General features: G+C 46.0%; 2 protein-coding genes across 3 annotated transcripts in view; one reads left to right on the top strand and one right to left on the bottom strand.

The window, feature by feature from the left end:
* Nucleotides 1–14,344, top strand: part of LIPC (lipase C, hepatic type) — a 53,673-nt gene extending 39,329 nt beyond the window's left edge. Inside the window, exons 4-9 of the mRNA XM_035132173.3 lie at nt 1,260–1,377; nt 3,497–3,730; nt 5,033–5,275; nt 11,272–11,392; nt 12,559–12,777; nt 13,942–14,344. Of these exons, the coding sequence (XP_034988064.3) occupies nt 1,260–1,377; nt 3,497–3,730; nt 5,033–5,275; nt 11,272–11,392; nt 12,559–12,777; nt 13,942–14,041 (1,035 nt within the window). The 3' untranslated portion in view covers nt 14,042–14,344. The remainder of the gene's footprint in view (nt 1–1,259; nt 1,378–3,496; nt 3,731–5,032; nt 5,276–11,271; nt 11,393–12,558; nt 12,778–13,941) is intronic.
* A 3,818-nt stretch (nt 14,345–18,162) lies between these two features.
* The window catches only part of ADAM10 (ADAM metallopeptidase domain 10), a 52,784-nt gene continuing 50,088 nt past the window's right edge, over nt 18,163–20,858 (bottom strand). For both annotated transcript variants that reach the window (XM_035132174.3, XM_035132175.3), the window contains exon 16: nt 18,163–20,489. In XM_035132174.3, coding sequence (XP_034988065.3) covers nt 20,395–20,489 — 95 coding nt within the window. In that variant the 3' untranslated portion in view covers nt 18,163–20,394. The remainder of the gene's footprint in view (nt 20,490–20,858) is intronic.

Below are 20,858 nucleotides of genomic sequence, written 5' to 3'. Positions count from 1 at the left end.
ATGTGGTGGTGGTGATGACCACTAGCTTATAGAGCTTTTAAGAAGGGCAAGTTATATTCCTGGTCCACCAGGAGCTAGCTACAGTATAAGGCATGAGAGCTAAGTCAAGACTCTACCTACAGAGACTGTCTGCCCCTGAATATCAGCTGTTTGAGACCAAGAGCTGGAGCGTGTGTGTGTGCGTGCCTGACTTCAAACTCCATTTGGGGGTTTCTCAGGAGGCTCTGGCCACAGTGGGTCATGGGATGCTGGGCTACATGGCCCGGCAGACTGATCAAGCAGGGCTTTTATTGAGTGCAGCCTTTCTCTGAATCTCAGAGTTCAAATTAATTCTGAATGTGGTCCAAAAAGCATAGGAAGTGGAACAGCTTCCCAGACCAGAGTGGGTGCGTGATAAGGTAAATTGAGGGAGTTGGGGCAACATTCAGCCTGCAAGGGAGCCAGATGGATTCGGGCCACGGGGTACAATCCAGTTTGACATGCTGACTAGAGCAGACTTGCCCAACTTGGAGCTCTCTACATGGCGTTGAAGTCCAGCAAGTCCCATCAACCACAGACAGCAGAACCAATGGGTAAATCAGCAACATGTGGAGAACAGCAGGTTGGGAAGGCTGAGTGAGAGTGTCACACGTAGACTGGGGAGACCCAGGTTCAAATCATATTGCAAGTTGCATATTATAAGTTGTATTGCAAAAAAGTAAATGCAACTATCTCAGTCAGTAGAGCAGGAGACTCTTAAACTCAGGGTCGTGGGTTTGAGCATTGGGCAAAAGATTCCTGCAATGCAGGGGCTTGGACAAGATGACCCTCACGATCCCCTTCCAATTCTATGATTCTAAGTGCAATTAACCATCATCATCATCATCATCCCCACTCAGCCATGAAGCACCCTGTTTGACCCTGAACTAGTTGCTCACACCTACTTTCTAGGGTCATTGTGAGGATAAAATAGCCTTGGAGGAACAGCTGAGATTCTAATGGAACAAATAAAAAAACCCAACTGGGAGGTTCTCCTGGGCAAACTCCATTGAAATGAATGGGAGCAATGCAAGAGCACAACTGTACTGTTCCAATGGGGCTTGCACAAGAGAACTTCCCACCAAATTGTGCCCCATGCTCATGAGTGGGAGAGACTGAGGTCAGTTGGATTCCCATCTCGGGCACCCAAATGTCTTGCGCCAGCCCCAGGTTAAGCCTGCAACAACAATGCATGCTCCGCATTTTGCCTGCACTTTACATGGCTGCTGGATATCTTCCAGGAATCTGTCCAGTTCTCCAGAGGCAATGCTCACCTGATTGGGTACAGCCTTGGCGCTCACGTCTCTGGTTTTGCCGGCAGCTACATTAGGGGTGCAAGGAAGATTGGCAGAATTACAGGTAAGAAGCATCCCTTGCGGGGAAGGGCCATTGTAGCACAGCAGTAGAACAGCTGCTTTGTGTGCAGAACGCCCTGGGTACAATCCCTGACAGCATCTCCAGGTAGGGCTGTGAGAGAACCCTGCCCAGAATCCTGGAGAGCTGCTGCCAGTCCGTGTAGACACAGTTGAGCTAGATAGACCAGTGGTCTGACTCCATATAAGGCAGCTTCCTGTCTTAAACCCCTCAGTCAAAACCAAGGTGGATAACTTTTTCCAGCCTGCATTCTCTTCTGGGGATGGGGTGAGGGGACATCCCCATACACCATTCAGTAGAAAAAGAGAGTAATGAATGTAAAGTTTACTTTTATACACTAGGATAATTTCTATACACACCCACACACCTATATGCAAAATCAATTATCAGCTAATAATATTAATTAGGTTTTCTGCCATACGCTTCCTATTTTAAGGCATAGCTTATTGTACATGTTTGGGAACAAAAATCATTTTGCTTCATTCAACAGTACCTGTGAATCAGAATCAGAAATAATCTTTATTTGCGTCAGCCACCAGCCATAGCAATAAAATAAAATAAAATACAATGTACAGAAGATAAAGGTAAAAAATTATAAAATACATTTTGGGGGTTTAGATCAATAATCAAATGACAGATCTTATTCTAGTTGCCCCCGCTAAAAACTTTTCAGTTTTTGCTGTCACCTGTTCATCTTGAACTGCCAAAAGAAAGGACACTGTAGCAATGGACAATAGTAGAGGGGTGATAACCTCACTCCTCAGCGCCTGTGGTGTTGGTCCTGGGCTGGGCAGGATAATCTCTAGAAAGCATCTCTGTAGCATTTGCTCATATTTGACAGCTGCAAGAAAACCTCAGTGCTCAGAACTAATTGCACCCAGAACAATGGTTGTCTTGCCTTCTGATGTGCATTTTGTTGAAGTTGCTCCTATTGTGTCTTGTCACATTAATGAGAGCTCTTACGACGCTCATTGTAGGGTCTGGGAAAATTCTCGTAGATTTCATGGGACTGAGAAATAGGGGCTTTCAAGTGAGCAAGCCACATGCAAACAATGCTTGCATCAAAGATGAGAAAGTGCTGGGTTCTGTCTTGGGCCTGGTGTGTAAAAAGGGCCCAAGCCCAACAGGCTCCCAGTCATAGAAGCAGGCCCCATCATTTCTGCAATTAAATAATCATATTCCAAATGCTTCCAGGAAGTCTAGAACAGTGCAGCATTCCTGCTTAGGAGGAATTAGTGCAAAGGAGACCTCTTGCAAAATGAAAGCTGCCTTGAATAGCTTCATTCATAGCAACCTATCTCCACATCTTTCATGGCTATCTACCCCCTTCTTTGAACCCAGTTACACAATAGGCTGCTGTGTGTTTTCTGTGTCAAAGAGATGCCTTCCAAAAACATGAGGAGGAGCAACAATGAAAGGTTGAGTGGATGGAAAAGACAGAGCAAAAGTAGGGGGCAGTCTGATTACTCCCCTGTCCCTGCTCCACCTGCTTGATTTTGGTAAGCCACGAGCGAGCGCTGCTCCCAGGCCAGAAGTGAGAATGGTGGTGCTTTGTTCTACAGGTGAGGCAGAAGCAAAACTTGAGGAGGGTCTTCAGCAGAGGAACTTTTGGTGCAGCTCCCATAAACATCACTTCCAGACTGAGGCTTGGAAAGATGGAGCCATTTGGGATTTTCCACCTCGGGGGAAATCAAGGGCTAACAGTGCTCTCCTCCCCACACTTTTACTGAAACTTTGCAGAACCCCTCACCATGTCTATGACACCTTTGCCCTGTTCCCTGTGTTATCATTAGAATAATAATAATAATTATCATTTATTGCCTGCCTTTCACCCCAGGATCCCAGGGCCTGTTACAACATTAAAGCACAATGTTCAAAACAGTTAGTAAAAACTTGCAATTACAAAAATATGGTGTGATTTCTGCAGGCAAAGCACGTGCTCTACCACTGAGCTATGACCCACCACCTCCATTGCCCCTACTCTCCCCCTCTTGGAGGCATTGAACTTTACGTCATGAGATGGGCGGAAGTCTCTGTACCCTGTCAGCGGGCACAGTCTGGAGATGGTGCCCTCATCACAAGCCCTGGTTTGCATTTCCTACAGGGCTTGACCCGGCTGGCCCTCTCTTTGAAGGCATGTCCCCAACAGACCGCTTATCACCAGATGACGCAGACTTTGTCGATGCCATCCACACCTTCACCCAGCAGCAAATGGGCCTCAGCGTTGGCATCAAGCAGCCTGTTGCTCACTTTGACTTCTACCCCAATGGAGGGACTTTTCAGCCTGGATGCCACATCATGCATGTCTATAACCACATAGTGCAGTATGGAATTACAGGTAAGGAACATTACAAATGTAAGAAGCGCCCTGCTGGATCACGTTAGTGGCCCCTCAGCATCCTGTTCTCACAGAGGCCAGCCAGGAAGAGAGAAGGAGGTGTGGCAATGTTGGGGCTCTCCAGGGTGAGGCCCACAAGTGTGCCTGCCGCCATCCCACACTTTCAGCACTCCTCCTCCCCACCCCATAATATACTGTTGCATCCCATACACACCCTTAGGCAAAATCGTCTCCCACAGGATCTGTGCATGTGATATTTCCACAGCTTTGAAGGAGATTATTGTTATAGCCTGGTGCAGTAAAACCGACAATGAGTCCTGTGGCCCCTTAAAGGCTGACAGTTTTAATGTTGCTGAAGCTGTTGAGGAGCAGAGCTCCCTTCATGCAAAATGTGCAAAAGAGCACCCCCTTCTCTTGAGTGAAATGGATTGAATTCCAAAGTTTACAGGCGGATGTGCTTGGAACTGTGGGGAGGCCCAAGCAAGAGAACAGGATGGGGTGTCCTTAGTGCTTCTAAGCATCAGCTGAAAGAGCTTCAGGATCCCCATAGTGGCAATGTCCCTGTGCCTTGACCCCGTAGCACTCCTGTCCCCAATTCCTATTGCCTTTTCTCCTGCTGTTCCACTCATTCAGTCTTGGCCCGCAAACAGAGCACAGGCTGCCAACCAGCTGCCCCCACCTTCCTGGATTTTTCCGCCTCTGCCATTAGAGCCTGGCATTTCCCAAGATGCAAAGGGAGGGAGAGGACTGGACTTCTGGCTGCTGCTCCTGTTGCTTGGCACTGAGAGAGCCTCTGCCTCGCTGCTGCCCTTCCTAAGGGGATGGGGTCTCCGGGATGGTCTCCCTGCAGGCAAAAATTCTGGAGTTTCTCAAGTAGCCCTTCCTCTTCATCAGTGCCAGATTTAGGGTGGTGCAGGTGGTTCCCTGAGGGGGTGCAAATTTGAGACAATCCATAATTGAGAGGATCCATTTGGGAATGGCAAATTTTGGCCTTGCACATGGCGCCATATCATAAAAGATTGCTGAAATCGGATCCTGTCTTCATCTTCCTTGCAGTCTGTCTCCTGGCTCTGCTGATGGAATAATTCAAGAGCAGCAGCGGGTGGTTTATTCTTGAATTCATCCCTGGGATATAGATAGCTGGCTCTGTCCTTCAAGTTGGTGCTGGTAGGAGGGGGCTTGTCGGAAGAGGGACATGGCAGCAGAGTGCTGGGGGAGAAGAGACCAGGTTGGGAGCTCTTTCCATTCTCTATGAACAAGAGATCACAGAAGCGCTCGGTCTGCTGCCCTGTTTTTGTGCAGGTCTGGCTCAGACCGTGAAGTGTGCGCACGAAAGGTCCGTCCACCTGTTCATCGACTCCCTGTGGCACAACCACCAGAATATCAAGGGCTACTGGTGCAAAGACATGCAGACCTTTGACAAGGGCCGGTGCCTCAGCTGCAGGGCAAAGAGGTGCAACATCCTGGGCTACCATATTCGGAAGGAGAGGGTCCCCGGCAGCCGGCAGCTGTTCCTGAAGACGCGAGCCCAGGTGCCTTTCAAAGGTTGGTGCGAGCAGATGAGGAGGGAGCAAGAGATTGCAGCCATGTCTCCTGTGAAGCCAAGGCAGGCAACGTCTATCTGTGCTTGCACAACATGTGGATTTAGGTGTGTCTCTATGGGAGGATCATAGGCGTAGCCAGGATTTTTGTTGGGGGGCCGGGCAAGCTTTTCGTTGTGGGGGCAGAACCTCAGTTAGCTAGCTTTGTATTTTTTATCAATTTAGGGGGAGCAGCTGCCCCTCCCTGACACCCCCCCCCCGCGGCTATGCCCATGGTGACGGTTGAACCAGAGTTTGGCAGCCCTGATATGAAGAACCACCCTTCTTGGGCCTCTGGCTGGAGACAGACTCGCCAGGTGTGCTATCTCAGGATGGAAAGGGGCAGGGGTGGGGACAGGTTGAGAAAAATGCAAAGAGGATTGTCAGATCTACAGGCTTCCATTACTCAGTGGTTCTGATGAATTTGAGAAAAAAACAGGCCATGCCAGTGTATTTGCCCAGAGAGGGCCATAAATGACCTCCTCCTTTGATGGCACTCATCAGATTTTATTTGGAATTTGTGTGCAGACAAACAGTCACTCACATTGGCATTGTTTTTAAAGTGTAGGCAGCTGGAGAGTTTGGGCATAAGGTGAGTTTGTGGTTTATTGTGGGAGATTAGCAGCAAAAGCTAACAAATGCATATTCTTGCTAGTTAGTATGAGAAGGGGTTAAGTCCACAGAGTTGTATTGCTGATAGGTGGGCCATTAGAAATACAGTTGGTTGAGAGGGCTCTGGGTGATGTCATTCCCCCTCCTCTCCTGGAGAGGAAGGAACATATAGTGCTCCCTGTTCCTCACCCTCTCCCTTTGACTAGCCATGGATGCAGACATGCCTCTGTTTGCTCCAGCTTCGAGCAGATGCCTGAAGCTGCTTATCCTGTAAATATAAAGATTTTGCCTGAATAGTTTTTACTCCTCCTGTTGCTGTGAACCAACACATGATTATAAAGTAAGTAAATATAATTTTTAAACTTACTTTACAAGTTGCTGCCTGATTCTTAGTTAAGTAGGGTAAGGAAGGGAGGGAGAGCAAGCTTACTTCATAGCTGGACCTGTCCAATGGAAGGCTTTAGAGCAGGGGTCCCCAGACTTACCGTGCGGCGGGCCGGTGCCCGCCGCGCCGACCGCGCGGTGGGCCGGAGGGTAGGGGAGTGCGCGCGCAGCGGGCCGGAGGGCGGGGGAGTGCGCGCCCGTGCGCATGCGCACACGCACACGGGCGGGGAAAAAATAGCTGAAAATCGCTTGTGCGCATGCGTATGGGCCTCCCCCGACCCGGAAGTGCACCAGAAATGACCTCTTCCGGGTCGGGAGAGGCCCATACGCATGCGCACAAAGGATTTTCGGCGATTTTTTAGATCGTCGCTGCGCCGCGTGCCGTGAGAGCGGGCGGCGGCAGCGGGCGGCGGGGGTCGTCGCGGGCCGGATTGGAAGGCCGATTGGGCCGCATCCGGCCCGGGGGCCGTAGTTTGGGGACCCCTGCTTTAGAGCCTAATTTCTATGCTTTTATTTTTGCTGCCAAAGATGGGATTTTGATACTCTGTTGAACCCACACATGTGGGTGCCTGGAGGGATAAATTGCAATTAATATATCCTCTCCTACCCATTAAAACCACTCCCACACTTATTGTCCCTCCCATGGGGGGTAGTGTGCATTCCCTGCCCCCCTCTCCTGCCCTCCTGCCTCTAACTGCTCTGACTGCCTTCCAATTTGAGGCTTGCAAAACTCCCAAACAGAACACAGCATACTAGTCATGTGAGTCTGTTCTTCACTATCATCGTTATTAGAGAAATTCTACCCAACATTTTACTCAAAGTTATGTACAAAGGGACAACAACAAACAGTTGTCCAATCCAGAATAAAAGCAGGTAAGTATTACATCACTTTTTTGGGGGGAAGGACTACTAATTGCCATTGAACATTATTTTAAATAACAGCCTCATACTAAATAGAGCAGAGTTAACCCGCCCCAAACAGTAATTCTAAACTATGAAAGGCTTGACTTTGTTACAGAAGACGCTCAGCAGCCAGGCTTGCGTTTTCACCCAAAAGAGCAGCTTCCACCAAAGGTGTAGCAAACCCAGGTGACACCTGGTGCAGAATTTTTTTGTCACCCCCCCGCTTACAGCCAGGGTGGGAGGGAGGCGGGGGGGCAGCTCACCGTAAGTGGCTCCTACTTTGCCACTTTGCCGCAGCAGACCGGGGAGGGAGGGAGGGGGAGCTGTGGCTCCCGTCCGCCCCTCCCTGGCTTGCTAAAAAGCAGCAAAGCAGGAGCCCCTTACGGTGAGCCAGGGAGGCTTGGAGGGGCAGGATCCTCTGCTCGCGGGTGCATCCACGAACGGAGGATCCTCTACATCAGGGGTTCTCAAACTAAGGCCCGGGGGCCAGGTGCGGCCCAATTGTCTTCTAAATCCGGTCCGCGAACAGTCTGGGAATCATCATATTTTTACATGAGTAGAATGTGTTTAAAATGTGTTTAAAATGCATCTCTGGGTTATTTGTGGGGCTTGCCTGGTGTTTTTACATGAGTAGAATGTGTCCTTTTATTTATAATGCATCTCTGGGTTATTTGTAGGGCATAGGAATTTGTTCATTATTATTTTTCAAAATATAGTCCAGCCCCCCACAAGGTCTGAGGGACAGTGGACCGGCCCCCTGCTGAAAAAGTTTGCTGACCCCTGCTCTACATGCAGCTGTGGCAGCGCGATGGCTGCTTGCGCTGCCAGGGCCGGGCGCCGCCTTGTCATCATCCCTTGCTACTGGGAGCGCACTGCCCCCCCCCCGCCCCGTTGCAACACACTGGCTTCCACTTTTGCTGTGCCCCTGCTGCAGATAAGGAGAGCCTGATGGATCAGGCCAGTATCCCATCTAGTCCAGCATCTTCTCCTCACAGTGACCACCCAGATGTTTGTGGGACACTAGCAAGCAAGACCTGAGCACAGGAGTCACTCCCCCCTCCTGTGCTTTCCAGCTACTGGCATTCAACTGCAACCACTTCCTCTGACTGTGGAGGCAATGCATAACCATCATGGCTAGCAGCCACCAACAACCATAAATTTGTCTAATTTAAAGCCATCCAAGTTGGTGGCATTGATGTTTCCCATGGGAGCGAGTTCCACACGGCATGAAGAAGTACTTCCACTGAAAAGTCCCTCCTGCCTGGTGTCAGGGCCCAGCTGGGCTGAATTGAACAAAGGAGGAAGGTCAGAGATTGCATTTACATGGCATTTCAGACTGTTCCAAGTGCTCCTAAACATCATCATCATCATCATTTGAATTTATATACCGCCCTATAACCAGGGGTCTCATGGCAGTTCACAGAATGAAATCAAGATGTAAAAATCACAAAATACCTAATAAAAATAAAAACAACAATCCTATAGCCCCCCCCAAAAAAAAACATTTAAAAAGGGCATAGGATGTAAATCGGATCAACCAAAGGCCTGGTTAAAAAGGAACATTTTTGCCTGGCGCCTAAAGTAAAGGTGTATACAGTGTAACCTCGGTTTATGAACACCTCGGTTTACAAATTTTCGGTTTACGGATTAATTCACTTTCCATTACTTTCAATTGGAAAGTTCGCTTCAGTTTAAGTACTCCGCGGACCGTCTGGAACAGATTAATCCACTTTCCATTACTTTCAATGGGAAAGTTCGCTTCAGTTTATGAACGCTTCAGTTTATGAACAGACTTCCGGAACCAATTGTGTTCATAAACCGAGGTACCACTGTAATGAAGACGCCAGGGGGAGCCACTGCAGAGAAGGCCGGTTCTCGTGTTGCCACCCTCCAGACCTCTTAAGGAGGTGGCACATGAAGGAGGGCCTCAGAAGATAATCTCAGGGTCCAGGTAGGTTCATATGGAAAGAGGCAGTCCTTGAGATATTGTGGTCCTGAGACATTTTAAGGCTTTATAGGTCAAAACCAGCACTTTCAATTGCCCCTGGAAACTAATTGGTAGCCAGTGCAGTCGGACCAGGATCGGTGTAATATTCTCAAACCGTAAGCAACCTGGCTGCTGAATTCTGCACCAGCTGAAATTTCCGAACCATCTTCAGAGGCAGCCCTGCGTATAACACATTGCGGTAATCTAACATTAAAGTTACCAGAGCATAGACAACAGTTGTTAGGCTATCCCTGTCCAGATAGAGGTGTAGCTGGGGCACCAACTGAAGCTGATGGAAGGCACTATGGGCCACTGAGTCAACCTGAGCCTCAAGCGACAACAAAGGATCCAGGAGTACCCCCAAGCTACGATCCTGCTCCTTCAGGGGAAGTGTAACCCCATCAAGAGCAGGTAACCTCCCACCCATCTGGTCTAGCACCCACTAACAGTGCCTCAGTTTTATCTGTTTGAGCTTCAGTTTGTTGGCTCTCATTCAGTCCATTACCGAGCCAAGACACTGGTCCAGCACTTCCACTGCCTCACCTGCAGATGCAAAGGAGAAATTATCTTGGTCCTCCTTGCATCATCCATGTAAGGTGGGTCAAAATTATTGTCCCCAGGTTGCACCCTGAAGTTAAAAGCTGGCAAGTTGCCAAAGGTTTCCTGAACTTATGAAATAGAGACCTGACATTCAAATGCAGTGTGACTTCATGACTCACAGCTCAGACCTGGCCGGGGAGGGATTAGTGGAAGCAAGACCCTCCCTCCCCTGAGGCCCAGCACTGCTCTTCCCCCACTCGGCATCCACCCTGAGATCTGCTTGCTGGGGCTGGTGCCGCCACCATTGAAATAAAAGACATTTTGAGAATGTCAAGCTTTCCGAAAGGTCAAGGCATGGAACAAGAGCAGCCTTTCATCATAGGCAACGGAGAATAACAGGGCAGCTATTATTCCTGGGCCTGTCAAATGATCTGGTATGACTTTCCTCAAAACGCTGCAGCGATCATGTGAGAATGCCAGATAGGAACAACAAAACCACACACCAGAACATGGATGCATTTTGCAAATGATTAAAGCAATCAGGGATTCAAGGCTGAACCCAACGAGGAGTTCCTCTGCACAAGCGCTACCCCCTGCCTTGAAAACAAGAGAAAGGTCAATGCTGGCTTCAGGCTTTCTTTTGGGGGGGGTCTTTGGGAAAGATATTCTGAATGCCCCCCTTTTCTCAGTGAGTTTATCCACTTGCTACCATTGTTGCCGGCTACTGCAGTTGCTCCTCTGCCCCATCTTTATTACTGCCTGTGTCTTCCTACCAGCCAGTGCCATTGAAGGCCAACATGACGGTTGTTTGTGTGCCAGAGTGCGAGGCAAGCCAGCCAGCCAGCCAGTTGCAACAGTGGTGAGGAGGAACCAGTCCATGGAGGGGGTCATGAATGGGTGCCCTACCATGTTGACCCTGTAAAGGATGACCCTTTAGGATGATAGATGGCATAATCTATATTCTTACAACATCTGAAGGGCAACACGTTGTGGAATGGTGCACTAGATAAAGCAAACAAACTGAATTATTTTATGGGAGAACCACTGCATTTCTTTTTTTATACCATTTTATTGATCTGAATTTTCAGCTAAAGATTCAAACATCCTGTTGCATTTGCAATGGGATAGGGGTGGGCAACCTTTGTGGCCCAGCAGGCCAGATTTTATCTCCTCCCACACTATAGGCCAACTGTGATAGGTGGGTGGCCCCAGCCCCCAGCTGTTAAGCATCTGACATCATGATGACATCAGGCAACTGATAGTTTGGCAGTCCTACCCACTGGTTAAAGTTGGTCTGAGGGGTGCGAGGAGGGGCGTCTGCATTGTCAGCACATTCCCCACAGGAAACCTCCTGGTGAAGCAGCACCCAGCAGGATTGAACCCTGTCCTCCCCCATCTGAATGAGAGGTGGCTTTGGCCTTGTGGATCCCCTAGCAGGACAAGATTGCCCCTGGAGTATGGAGAAAGAAGACAGCCAGAGAGTACCTGTAAAGGCAGGTGCATATTTTCAGCCAGTGGTTTCCTCCTTTCCACAGTTCATCACTATCAGTTCAAGTTCCGTTTCATCAACGAATTCAAAGAGAGGCAAATAGACCCAACATTCACAATCTCACTGACAGGCAGCAAAGACAACGTTGAAAACCTCTCCATCACTTTGTGAGTACTGGATAATATTGTTGCTGTTGTTTTTATTTTATTTTTTATTAAATTTCTATACCATCTTCAACCAAGGATCACAGGACAGTTTGCAATATAAAAATGCAAAAGTATATAACATTGTAACAAACAATAACAACCTACCCTACAGTTTTCAAAGACCATAGATTGTTTAATTAGCCAAATTAAATGCTGAATTATAAGCCAAATTAACACCGAGTGTGCTCCTTTACTGTGCTGGATATAGAATCTATCTTTGAAACCAATATGTGTGTGTATCAGCTCAGAGAGGAGCGTGGGCGATACCAAATATTTTTGTGTAGAATAGGGGTGGGGAGCCTTCAGCCCACAGCCCACACCTGGCCAGCCAAAGATTCAAATTTGGCCCACAAGGACATTAATCCTAATCCAAGCCCATCTCACACCTGACATCATGTGTGGGGCAGGTAGAGACACTGCTGCCACTACAGTTGGGAGCTTTAAAAGTGCACTGGAAAAGGAAACCAAGAAAAGCAGGCAGCTTCAGTTTGCCTGCCAGTCAGCTAATGCTTTTTGCCAGCACTCACTTCCTGCTGGATTGCTGCACGTCTTACCTCCCCCACATTAAGCAGCTCATACAGGCTGGTACCCCACCCTGCTTCCTTGCTTATCTGCGTGGCTGCCGACAACAGCCTTACACTTTTATGTATATAGGAAGATAATATGGATCAACAGAGCTACCTGCATTTTTGGTCACTCATTGGGAGCACAGCTTTAAGGGTAATCACAATGAGCTCCTGGACATCCAAACTGACCATCGTGTTTGCTATCCTTTGTATCATATTCCTCACATGGTCTCCATTTTGGGGGTGGGGGGTTGGCTGGATAGTTACTTGACTTACTGATACTATTTTGTATTGACTCTGTAAATTTATTTTGTTTATATTACTGTATGTTAAGTATTGAAATGGTGTTATCAGTGAAGTTCATTTGACATATAGCATAGCAAGCATAATTGGGTGGGAAAGAGACCCAAGGATAAATAAACGAATGTGTGAATGGTGCATTGGTGTCACACATACATTTTGGGTGAATTACTCAGAGTGACTTGTCCACTGATTTCAATGGGTCTGTGCCTTGTATGATGCTTGGATTGTTGCTTTCTCTCTCTCCAACTCTTCCTTAAGAGTCGAAGGCATTACAGGGAATAAAACATACACTTTTCTTGTCCCTCTGGAAATTGATATTGGTGAGCTGATGATGATCAAGCTGAAGTGGGAAGGGATTGCAATTTGGGAAAACATCTGGAACACTGTTCAAACAATCATTCCATGGGGAAAGGGTGACCGCCGACTGGGACTCATCATGGAGACGATACGAGTCAAGGCAGGCGAAACTCAACAGAAGTAAGTGTCATGGGACAAAGAGGGAGGACTGCTTACAGCCCTGTTGGGTTTGGGCCATTTGAGCTAAGCTGGTGCCCTCGAGATGACTCCAGTCAACATCTTTGCTGGCCGGGGCTGATGAGAGCTAGGGGCAGCAGGTAGGCAAAGGCTGCATTAGAGGATGACCACAGCCAATTCCAGTGCTGCTTGCTTTCTGCAGCTAATGTCTTGGAGCAGGGCTAGGGCACTTGTGAGGCTCGTCATTGCTGGACAAGATCTCCCATCACCTTTCAACATTGGGCATGCTAGCTGGAGAACACCATGTCCCTCACCCTTGCTCCAAGGGACAAGCTGCCCTTCCTCTTTCAACAGCAAGGTCTGCATTTGCACTAGGATGGATTTTGCCTGCCCCCCCCCAAAAAAACCCTGAATCCTGTATTACATCATAGAACACGTGTGTTCCAATTTGACAACAATATAGACAGTCCACAGGAAAGAGGAGACCCCCATAGTTAAGTGGCTGTGTTTTTCGGGCAGGAAGGTCAGGACTGAAAAGCATTTCCAGTTCTAAAAAGGAGCAGATCGCAGAGGGGGGGGGGAGTCTTTTTCATCTGAGGCCTTGGAAAGTTGCTCCCAGAGTAGACAGACAATGGTCGGACACAGGAAACTGCCTCATATGGTGCCTCTGACCACTGTCCCCTCTTCCTCAGCACTGCCTACTCCTTGGCTATGGCAGCCTAGGGTCTCAGACCGCAGTCCATCTAGCAAAGCAGAGCAAGATCCCAGGACCTTCTGCATGCAAAACATATGCTCTATCACAGAGCTATGGCAGAAGTGACCAATAACATGACCTGGTTTAAGACAGCTTTTCTATGTGGACTTCCTTGGCAAAGGAAGTTCACCTGATCATCAGCCTTGCAGTGCTGCACCAGGCAATGAATCTGCTTTTGTTCTAAAGGCTGTTGCAGCTGTTATGATCATTGGCTTTCCTTGCTAATCGTCCATGTGCCCTGCTGTGTAATGATGAACTGACGCCTGTCATTGGTCTTTGAGCTTCCAGTCTAGTATTTTATGATGCCATTTTTAAACACTACACGTCCTCTTGGAGATATGACTATTACAATTAAATAAACAAGTAAAATTTTGTTTCTCCCCCTTCTCTCCCCCACCCCAATCTTCTCATAGAATGACATTCTGTTCTCAAAGCCTTGATGATTTACACCTCTATCCAGGCCAGGAGAAAATGTTTGTTAGATGTGAAGTAAGCTCCCAGCGGCTCAGGTGAGGATACAAATAAACAAGAGCCTGGAAAAACTGGCACTGCTCTTCAATCACTTTCAAGCTGTACCTTTTCTTTGGGTTTTTATTTCTTAACATCTGTAATTTTTATGTATATGACATGGATGGGGTGGGGGCACAGAAACCCCTGCTGGATCCCAAAGTTCAATTGTTTACATTTATCCCAAATGTTGACTGTGAAAACAACTAAATCAGCTGTTAAGTAGGCCAGAATATGCATATTTTATAGATAGTTAGACGGCATGGATTTTTCATTATCAGCCCACTCAATAAAGGGACATACCATTTTACACAAATGGTCCAATCTGGTTAGGATATTTAAACAGCACATCGAGATCTCAAAATTAGCAAGAATCGCTTGAGGATTATAGACACATTAAGATTAAACCCTAATGTGTGTCCCTATTTTTAAAAGTCTGGGAATTTTTATGTTCTGAGTCAACAACTTAGGCTATGGACTTAGTTCGACATTTGCCAGCCCAGTGCCCTCCTGTGCTGGCTGGGGCTGATGGGATTTGGAATTCAAAACATCTGGAGGGGGCCAGGTTGGTGAAAGCTGATTTAGTTCATAAAGCTACACCTGAAGATGACCATGTCATGATAGTATACTGTCCAGTGGGGCATTTGTGTCCTGTGCAAACTTCTTTGAAATGCTGGGGCATTTCATTACAGTGGTACCTCGTGTTACATACTGTCCCCCTTACGAATGCTTCGGGTTACGCGCTCTGCTAACCTGGAAGTAGATGCCCCTTGTTGCAAACTTTGCCCTGGGATGCGAGCAGAAGTCGCGCTCCATTCTGCAGCAGGGGGCGCCATTAGCGAAAGCGCGCCTCATGTTACAAGTGGTTTCCGGTTACGAACGGACCTCAGGAACGGATTAGGTTTGTAACCGGAGGTACCACTGTACTATAGAGAAGACTTACATAGCTGGCGATTTTGAAAGTACACTTGTATAACCCCTCCTGCACTCATATAACACCCCTTCAACAATTATTATTATTATTTATTGAATTTATATACCGCGCCATACCCGTAGGTCTCAATGAAATGGTAGAAGGCACCTTCATAATTTGGATTCCCTTTGCTATATCTAAGAGGGCTGGCCCAAGACTGTTCAGTGCTTCTAGTGAAGGGAATTATCTGACTGGATTGGTAGCTGAATCTTCTACCAACACTGGCCATAGGACAGCATCTTCCACTCCACCCAAGGGCAGCAAGCAGGCCACATGCCATCCACACACACCCCTTCCTCTCCATCTTGCTGCTGCCTCCTGCAAAATGGGTCAAACCCAGCTAGACAGCTCTGCGGGGAAAATACTGCCCATTTGCTTCCCTTAAGAGGGAAAGCCAGTCCTGTTAGCCATACAAGCATTAGTAAAATTAAGGCTTATTTTGTGCCCATAATGTGTTTTGGGATTATAGTCTATAATTCTAGCACACTATGAGCACAAGATCAAGGTTAACTTTCATACCAGCTAAATTAAAAGCAAGCATTCATTGGAATCACAGGTTTGGGTGCATGTTTAGTATGGCATGAACACATATTCCCACTTTGACCAGCATCTGCAGAAGAACAAACCACCTTCTCAACCCCATCAACATTAAGAACTAAGGGCAGTCTTCTGCAAGGCTATGGAAGCTTCAAATGACCAAGCTAAAGTGATAATTGAAACCACCCCATGAGCATGTGGCTAGTATAAAAGCCAGCCCAAGACGTTTTGTTCTCTGAGACAAGAGAGATAGCAGCCTCCCCATTCCAAGTACAAAAGCCAAACCACCATTGATGGGACAAAACCCTCCACTGCATCTGACAGCAACAGGCTTGCTTAGGGGGCACTGGACAGAGCTTTGCATGGCACTTGAGCTTTGCCTGCTCTCCTCCCTTCAGCATCTGCTGCCTCACTCTGTGTTATAGTACGGTCAGCCCTGGCTAGCATGGTCATCTGAAGCCATTTTCGAATTTGTAAAGTCCCCAAATGAAACACTGGTCTGAACATATTGACTATACTTACTGAAAGCTTGCTTTTAAACAATGTGAACCAGAAAATCAAGTTCTGCAAACTATGGGTTTGATCCTGACTTAGCCATACTTTCTGAAATTAACGGGGCAGGTTAGCCACAGCTACTGAATGCCTAGAATCCTAAACATATACATGCTCTGCAGACGTTACATCTGTTTAAGACTTTAAGGATTTTCACAACAACTTGGAAAAGGCGCTACAGCCGAGCCGTATGTTTCTGTGTAGGACTCCAGGACTCATCACCTTTTAACTGGAGATACTAAAGATTGAACCAGGGACTGTTTGAAGGCAAAGCAGTTGCCCTATCACCAAGCTACAACCCTTAGTGCAGGGATAGGCTGCCATTGTTTTGCCACTGGGGGCTCGTCCACACTTCTGCTTGTCCCATGCCTATAGAGCAGGGGTTCAAGAGGTTTTTCCCTCACCCCACTCCTTTCTCAGAGAAAATCTGCTCTTTAGCTCTAAATTAGACCAAACGTCAATCTGGAAAAAACCTGAATTGCTGTTTACTCTGATTGAATGCTAAGGAAGAGTTTTCTCCAGGGCAAAGCAGTGAGACAAGAGGAAGGGTGCATGAGTCCCTGGTCTAGCCTTTATGGACTTTTTCATCCCTGCCACTTTTCCCCTAAGATTCAAGAGTCGGAGTGGAATGCATTTTTTAAGCTCAAGTAAATTAAGCAACTGTTTCCATGTCTTAAGTTGCCATTTGTAATCCACATCTTTGCAAACATCTTTTGAAAACAAGCTGGACATTTTCCAATTCCACTGCCAAAGTGAAATTGTTCTTTTGGCTTGTATCCAGAGTTAAGTTCTACTGAGAATTAGGTCTGTCAATGGGCATGAGTAACAAGTCTATTTGTTTCAATGGGTCTACTTTGAGCAGAACTTCCTGGGATACAATCCTTTGTTTCCCACATAATAGGGAGTTTTCCACAAAAGAAGTCCACCAGAAGGACAGCGCTTGGAGATGAGGGAAAACATGCTAGCATGCCTATTACTCAGCCACCTTAAACAGAAACGTGCAGTAAAATTAGTTGCATCCAAAGTGCTACTTTAAAGGGACACGGGTGGCACTGTGGCCTAGGGCTTGCCGATCAGAAGGTTGGTGATTCAAATCCCCACGACGGGGTGAGCTCCCGTTGCTTGGTCCCAGCTCCTGCCAACCTAACAGTTCAAAAGCACACCAAAAAGTACAAGTAGATAAATAAGTACCGCTCCGGTGGGAAGGTGAACGGCGTTTCCGTGCGCTGCTCTGGTTTTGGTGTTCCGTTGTGCCAGAAGCGGCTTAGTCATGCTGGCCACATGAACTGTCTGCAGACAAACACCGGCTCCCTCGGCCTGTAAAGCGAGATGAGCGCCGCAACCCCAGAGTCATCTGCGACTGGACTTAACTGTCATTATCAGTTTACTTGTGCAGTCCACCCACCAATGCATAGTGTCGCACTAATAAAAAAAAAAACTGAAAAGCACACTGGCAAAAAAGTAGAACTAGTGGTGCGTGGATTTTGGTAAACAGATTTGGAATGTAACTCTCCTTCAGATTTTGCAGTTCTGAACTTTGTGATATAGTTCTCTGCTTAAAAGTGTTCCAAAACATGTTAACAAATGCTTATTTAAGATCCAATACATTTGGAAATAACACTGAAATAAAGCAAATACACATTTTAAAACAAAATTTGCTTGTGGGCTTTAGAAAATTCACAGAATGATGCAGTAAGGAGACAGAAGGTACTTAGGAACGCATGTGGAATTGGGCCAATCCATCCCTAAAACACGCCCCCCCCCCAACACACTACACACATGCACACGAGCCTCTAACCCAAACACACATTTCAATAATGCACAAATAGTTTGATAATCACACCATAGCACTGTACTGAGATACAAGTTTTAAAGGCCTGGAGGAAGCATTTGCAGATACAGCAGCAGTATGATTTGAGGCATGTTTAACTGAGACCCCTTTTTTGAGCCACACCAATAAAATGAGATCTAATAAGAAGCACAGCCTGCTTCTGGCAGTGAAATGTAGGAAGGCACATCAGAATTGACTGCCCTTCAATTCTGAGAAAGAGCTCAACCTCCAGGGTGATTTCATCAGGTCTATTTATTAATGCATTTCAAGTTTTAAAAAAAACCTTACATTTGTTTGCACAATACTTTATTTTATTTTTGCAACTTTTTAGTAAAAATTTCCAAAGTGAACCAAAAAAAAAAGGATACTGTATAAAACACAGTGGACATTAAACTGACAGTAGTATTAGATTGCAATTTGCCTTGATAATCTTGTTTTAATTTACCACACCTTAACTTGTAGTGGAGAGTTCAGTGCACTTTTCTCTTTGCAGAAAACATTAAACTTAGACCCAAAATAAAATAGGGTAGCCCGCTCTCTGCCAGGCACCCTAGCCACAGGAGAACATTACAAGCAAAGAATTTACATGTTCCAAGATCTACCACACTCAAGAAGTTAATATGAACTCTTGCAGAACAAAAGTCACCATTTTAGAAATGCAAACCTAGCTTCCAGTCTTTGCACAGTCTGAAGAACAGAACAAGAACAGAACCACCCCAAAATGTATTTTAAAATGGTTTAAAAGCAACTACAGATTTCTAACTAGTTAAGATCCTTCAGAATTATTTATAGTCTATTGGTCTGGGGGTTTCATGTACAAAATTTGTCTCTAAACCATGTACAAAAAAGCTGTAGTTTGAAAAAAGTCACCACATACTGTACAAGTTTTACAAGGAAGAGATTTCATTATATTCTTTTAACATTTTTGGCCTTGCTGGCTTGCTTCACATTATGAGAATGTGTGTGTAAACTGTATACTCTTGGAAAACAAAACAAAACCCTGGCCAACCCCTTAATAAAATTTGCTTCCCAAGCAAAGCCAGAAATATTTTTACAGCCATTTGTTCCCTAATTAGCTTGGTGCTTTTGGAAAAACAGAAGCAGTGTATCACAAGCTTGAATAATGCCCTCTTCCATTTCCTGCATAGCAGTTAAGCATATTATGACATTGCTTTTGTTTCTACTTTGTTTTAAAATGCCAATTATTTACACTCATAATAAAAACTTTGGGCCATTGTGCTGTTGAGCTTCCGGACTCCTTTAAGCGCCTTTTGTGGACATTCCCCAGCCTAAACAATTAAAACACAACTACAGCAGACTCTGCGGCAGTTACTTTTGTTTTAGTGGTTATCCTTAAGAACAGTATCATGCTGAAGAATTACCAAAATACTTAAACAAAAAAATTAAACAACTTTTCATCTCTCCCATATCTGTCAGAACTGGGAACCTAATTACCACATATTAAGACTATCAGAGCATATCAAAGAAAAGTCAGTTGCAATCTTCTGAGGAAAAATATAACACACTTGTCTTTCTACCAAAGCATGAAAAAAGAAGTCGATCATTTAACAGGCAAATATTTTTTTCCTTTTTTTGGAAAATACTTATGCTGAGCTCTTAGAAATCATATATTTTACATAAAAATTAATGATGGGAACATTCTGGCATGTGCTATCCCCAGGACAGCAGCGGCACAATGCGAGAGAGAAAGCACAACCCAGGGAGAACTTTTCCTACACAAGCCCCCTTTGGATCAGAGCAGAGCTTCGTTCATTTTAGTGGGGCTTGTGCAGGATGGGCAATCTGGGTTTTGCATCCAGAGTGAATGTTAGCAGTAATTCTGAGCATAATATAGATACATTTAAAAAAGGATCCGATCCGATTCACAATTCCTGCATAAAGCATTACAGAATCCAGACTTTTATACACCTTCAACCTCTGTTATCCTGAGTATGTCAATTAAACAGTAATTTCTTCATTAAGAGCGTAAAAGGTTTATAATACAAAGAAACATCCATATTGCAATTCTCTTGTTTTACAATTGCACACAGAAGTACAGGTGTACATTAGAAATACAATGTCTGCATATAACGTTTTATGTACATTGGCAAAGTAATGTCTCCAATGTCTAGCTTCCTAGCCTCAACAGTTGAAAAATATATGCTTTAATTCATGTGAAGAGGAGTTTCACAAGAGCCATGTTTGCCTCCAAGTGAAGAAAAGGCAACAACGAAGAGCACAGGGAGGAGAAGGACGAAATCATGGTGCTGAAGACGGTCAAAAATCCGCTTCTCTTTTTGGGCAGGGAAATGCGAGCATTGAACATCTCCACATCTTGCCTTTTTTTCCTTTCTTCTGCTTTTTAGTTGAAAGTTAGACCAGGGACAATGACTTAATATAGGTTTTCTTTGGAGTGAAATTTTTCCCACTGTAGGCACTAGGAAGAACCAAGGCAAAAAGCAGCACTTAACGTCTCATGTGTCCCATCTGATAACTCTCTCGGGGCCTCTGGCGTGGAGGAGGCTGAGCTGTTTGGGGCGGTCTCCTTCGCTTCAAAGTGCCTACAGAAAAAAGCATAGTTTTAAAAAGCATATTGCCTGTTTAGAGACCAGCCAAAACCTAAGGCTCAATGTGCTATATGCAAATGTGCAAGGCCTTTGATTGCCTATCTAATGTAAGAACAAAGATGCCAAGCACAGAGCACCCAAGGTCAGTTCTCCCTCTTCCTGCAAAACATCAGGGTGGTGGTACATTAAACAAAGGAAAAGCAATACAAAACAAAACAATGGTTGAGGCAACATTTTATGCAACTGCAAAGGCCTGTCTGCGTAAGTAAGTTGTCAGGAGAAGCCTGAAAGTCAAAATGCCTGCTCAGTTTCTGCTGGTGGGGTGCTCCGCAGCATGGGACTGGTGGTGACACAAAAAGTCTG

This window comes from Zootoca vivipara, chromosome 13 (genome assembly GCF_965207765.1).
Source record: "Zootoca vivipara chromosome 13, rZooViv2.hap1.1, whole genome shotgun sequence".
Classification (NCBI taxonomy): domain Eukaryota; kingdom Metazoa; phylum Chordata; class Lepidosauria; order Squamata; family Lacertidae; genus Zootoca; species Zootoca vivipara.
Note: the sequence above shows the minus strand (reverse complement) of the source record. Positions and strands in the feature narration are given on the sequence as shown.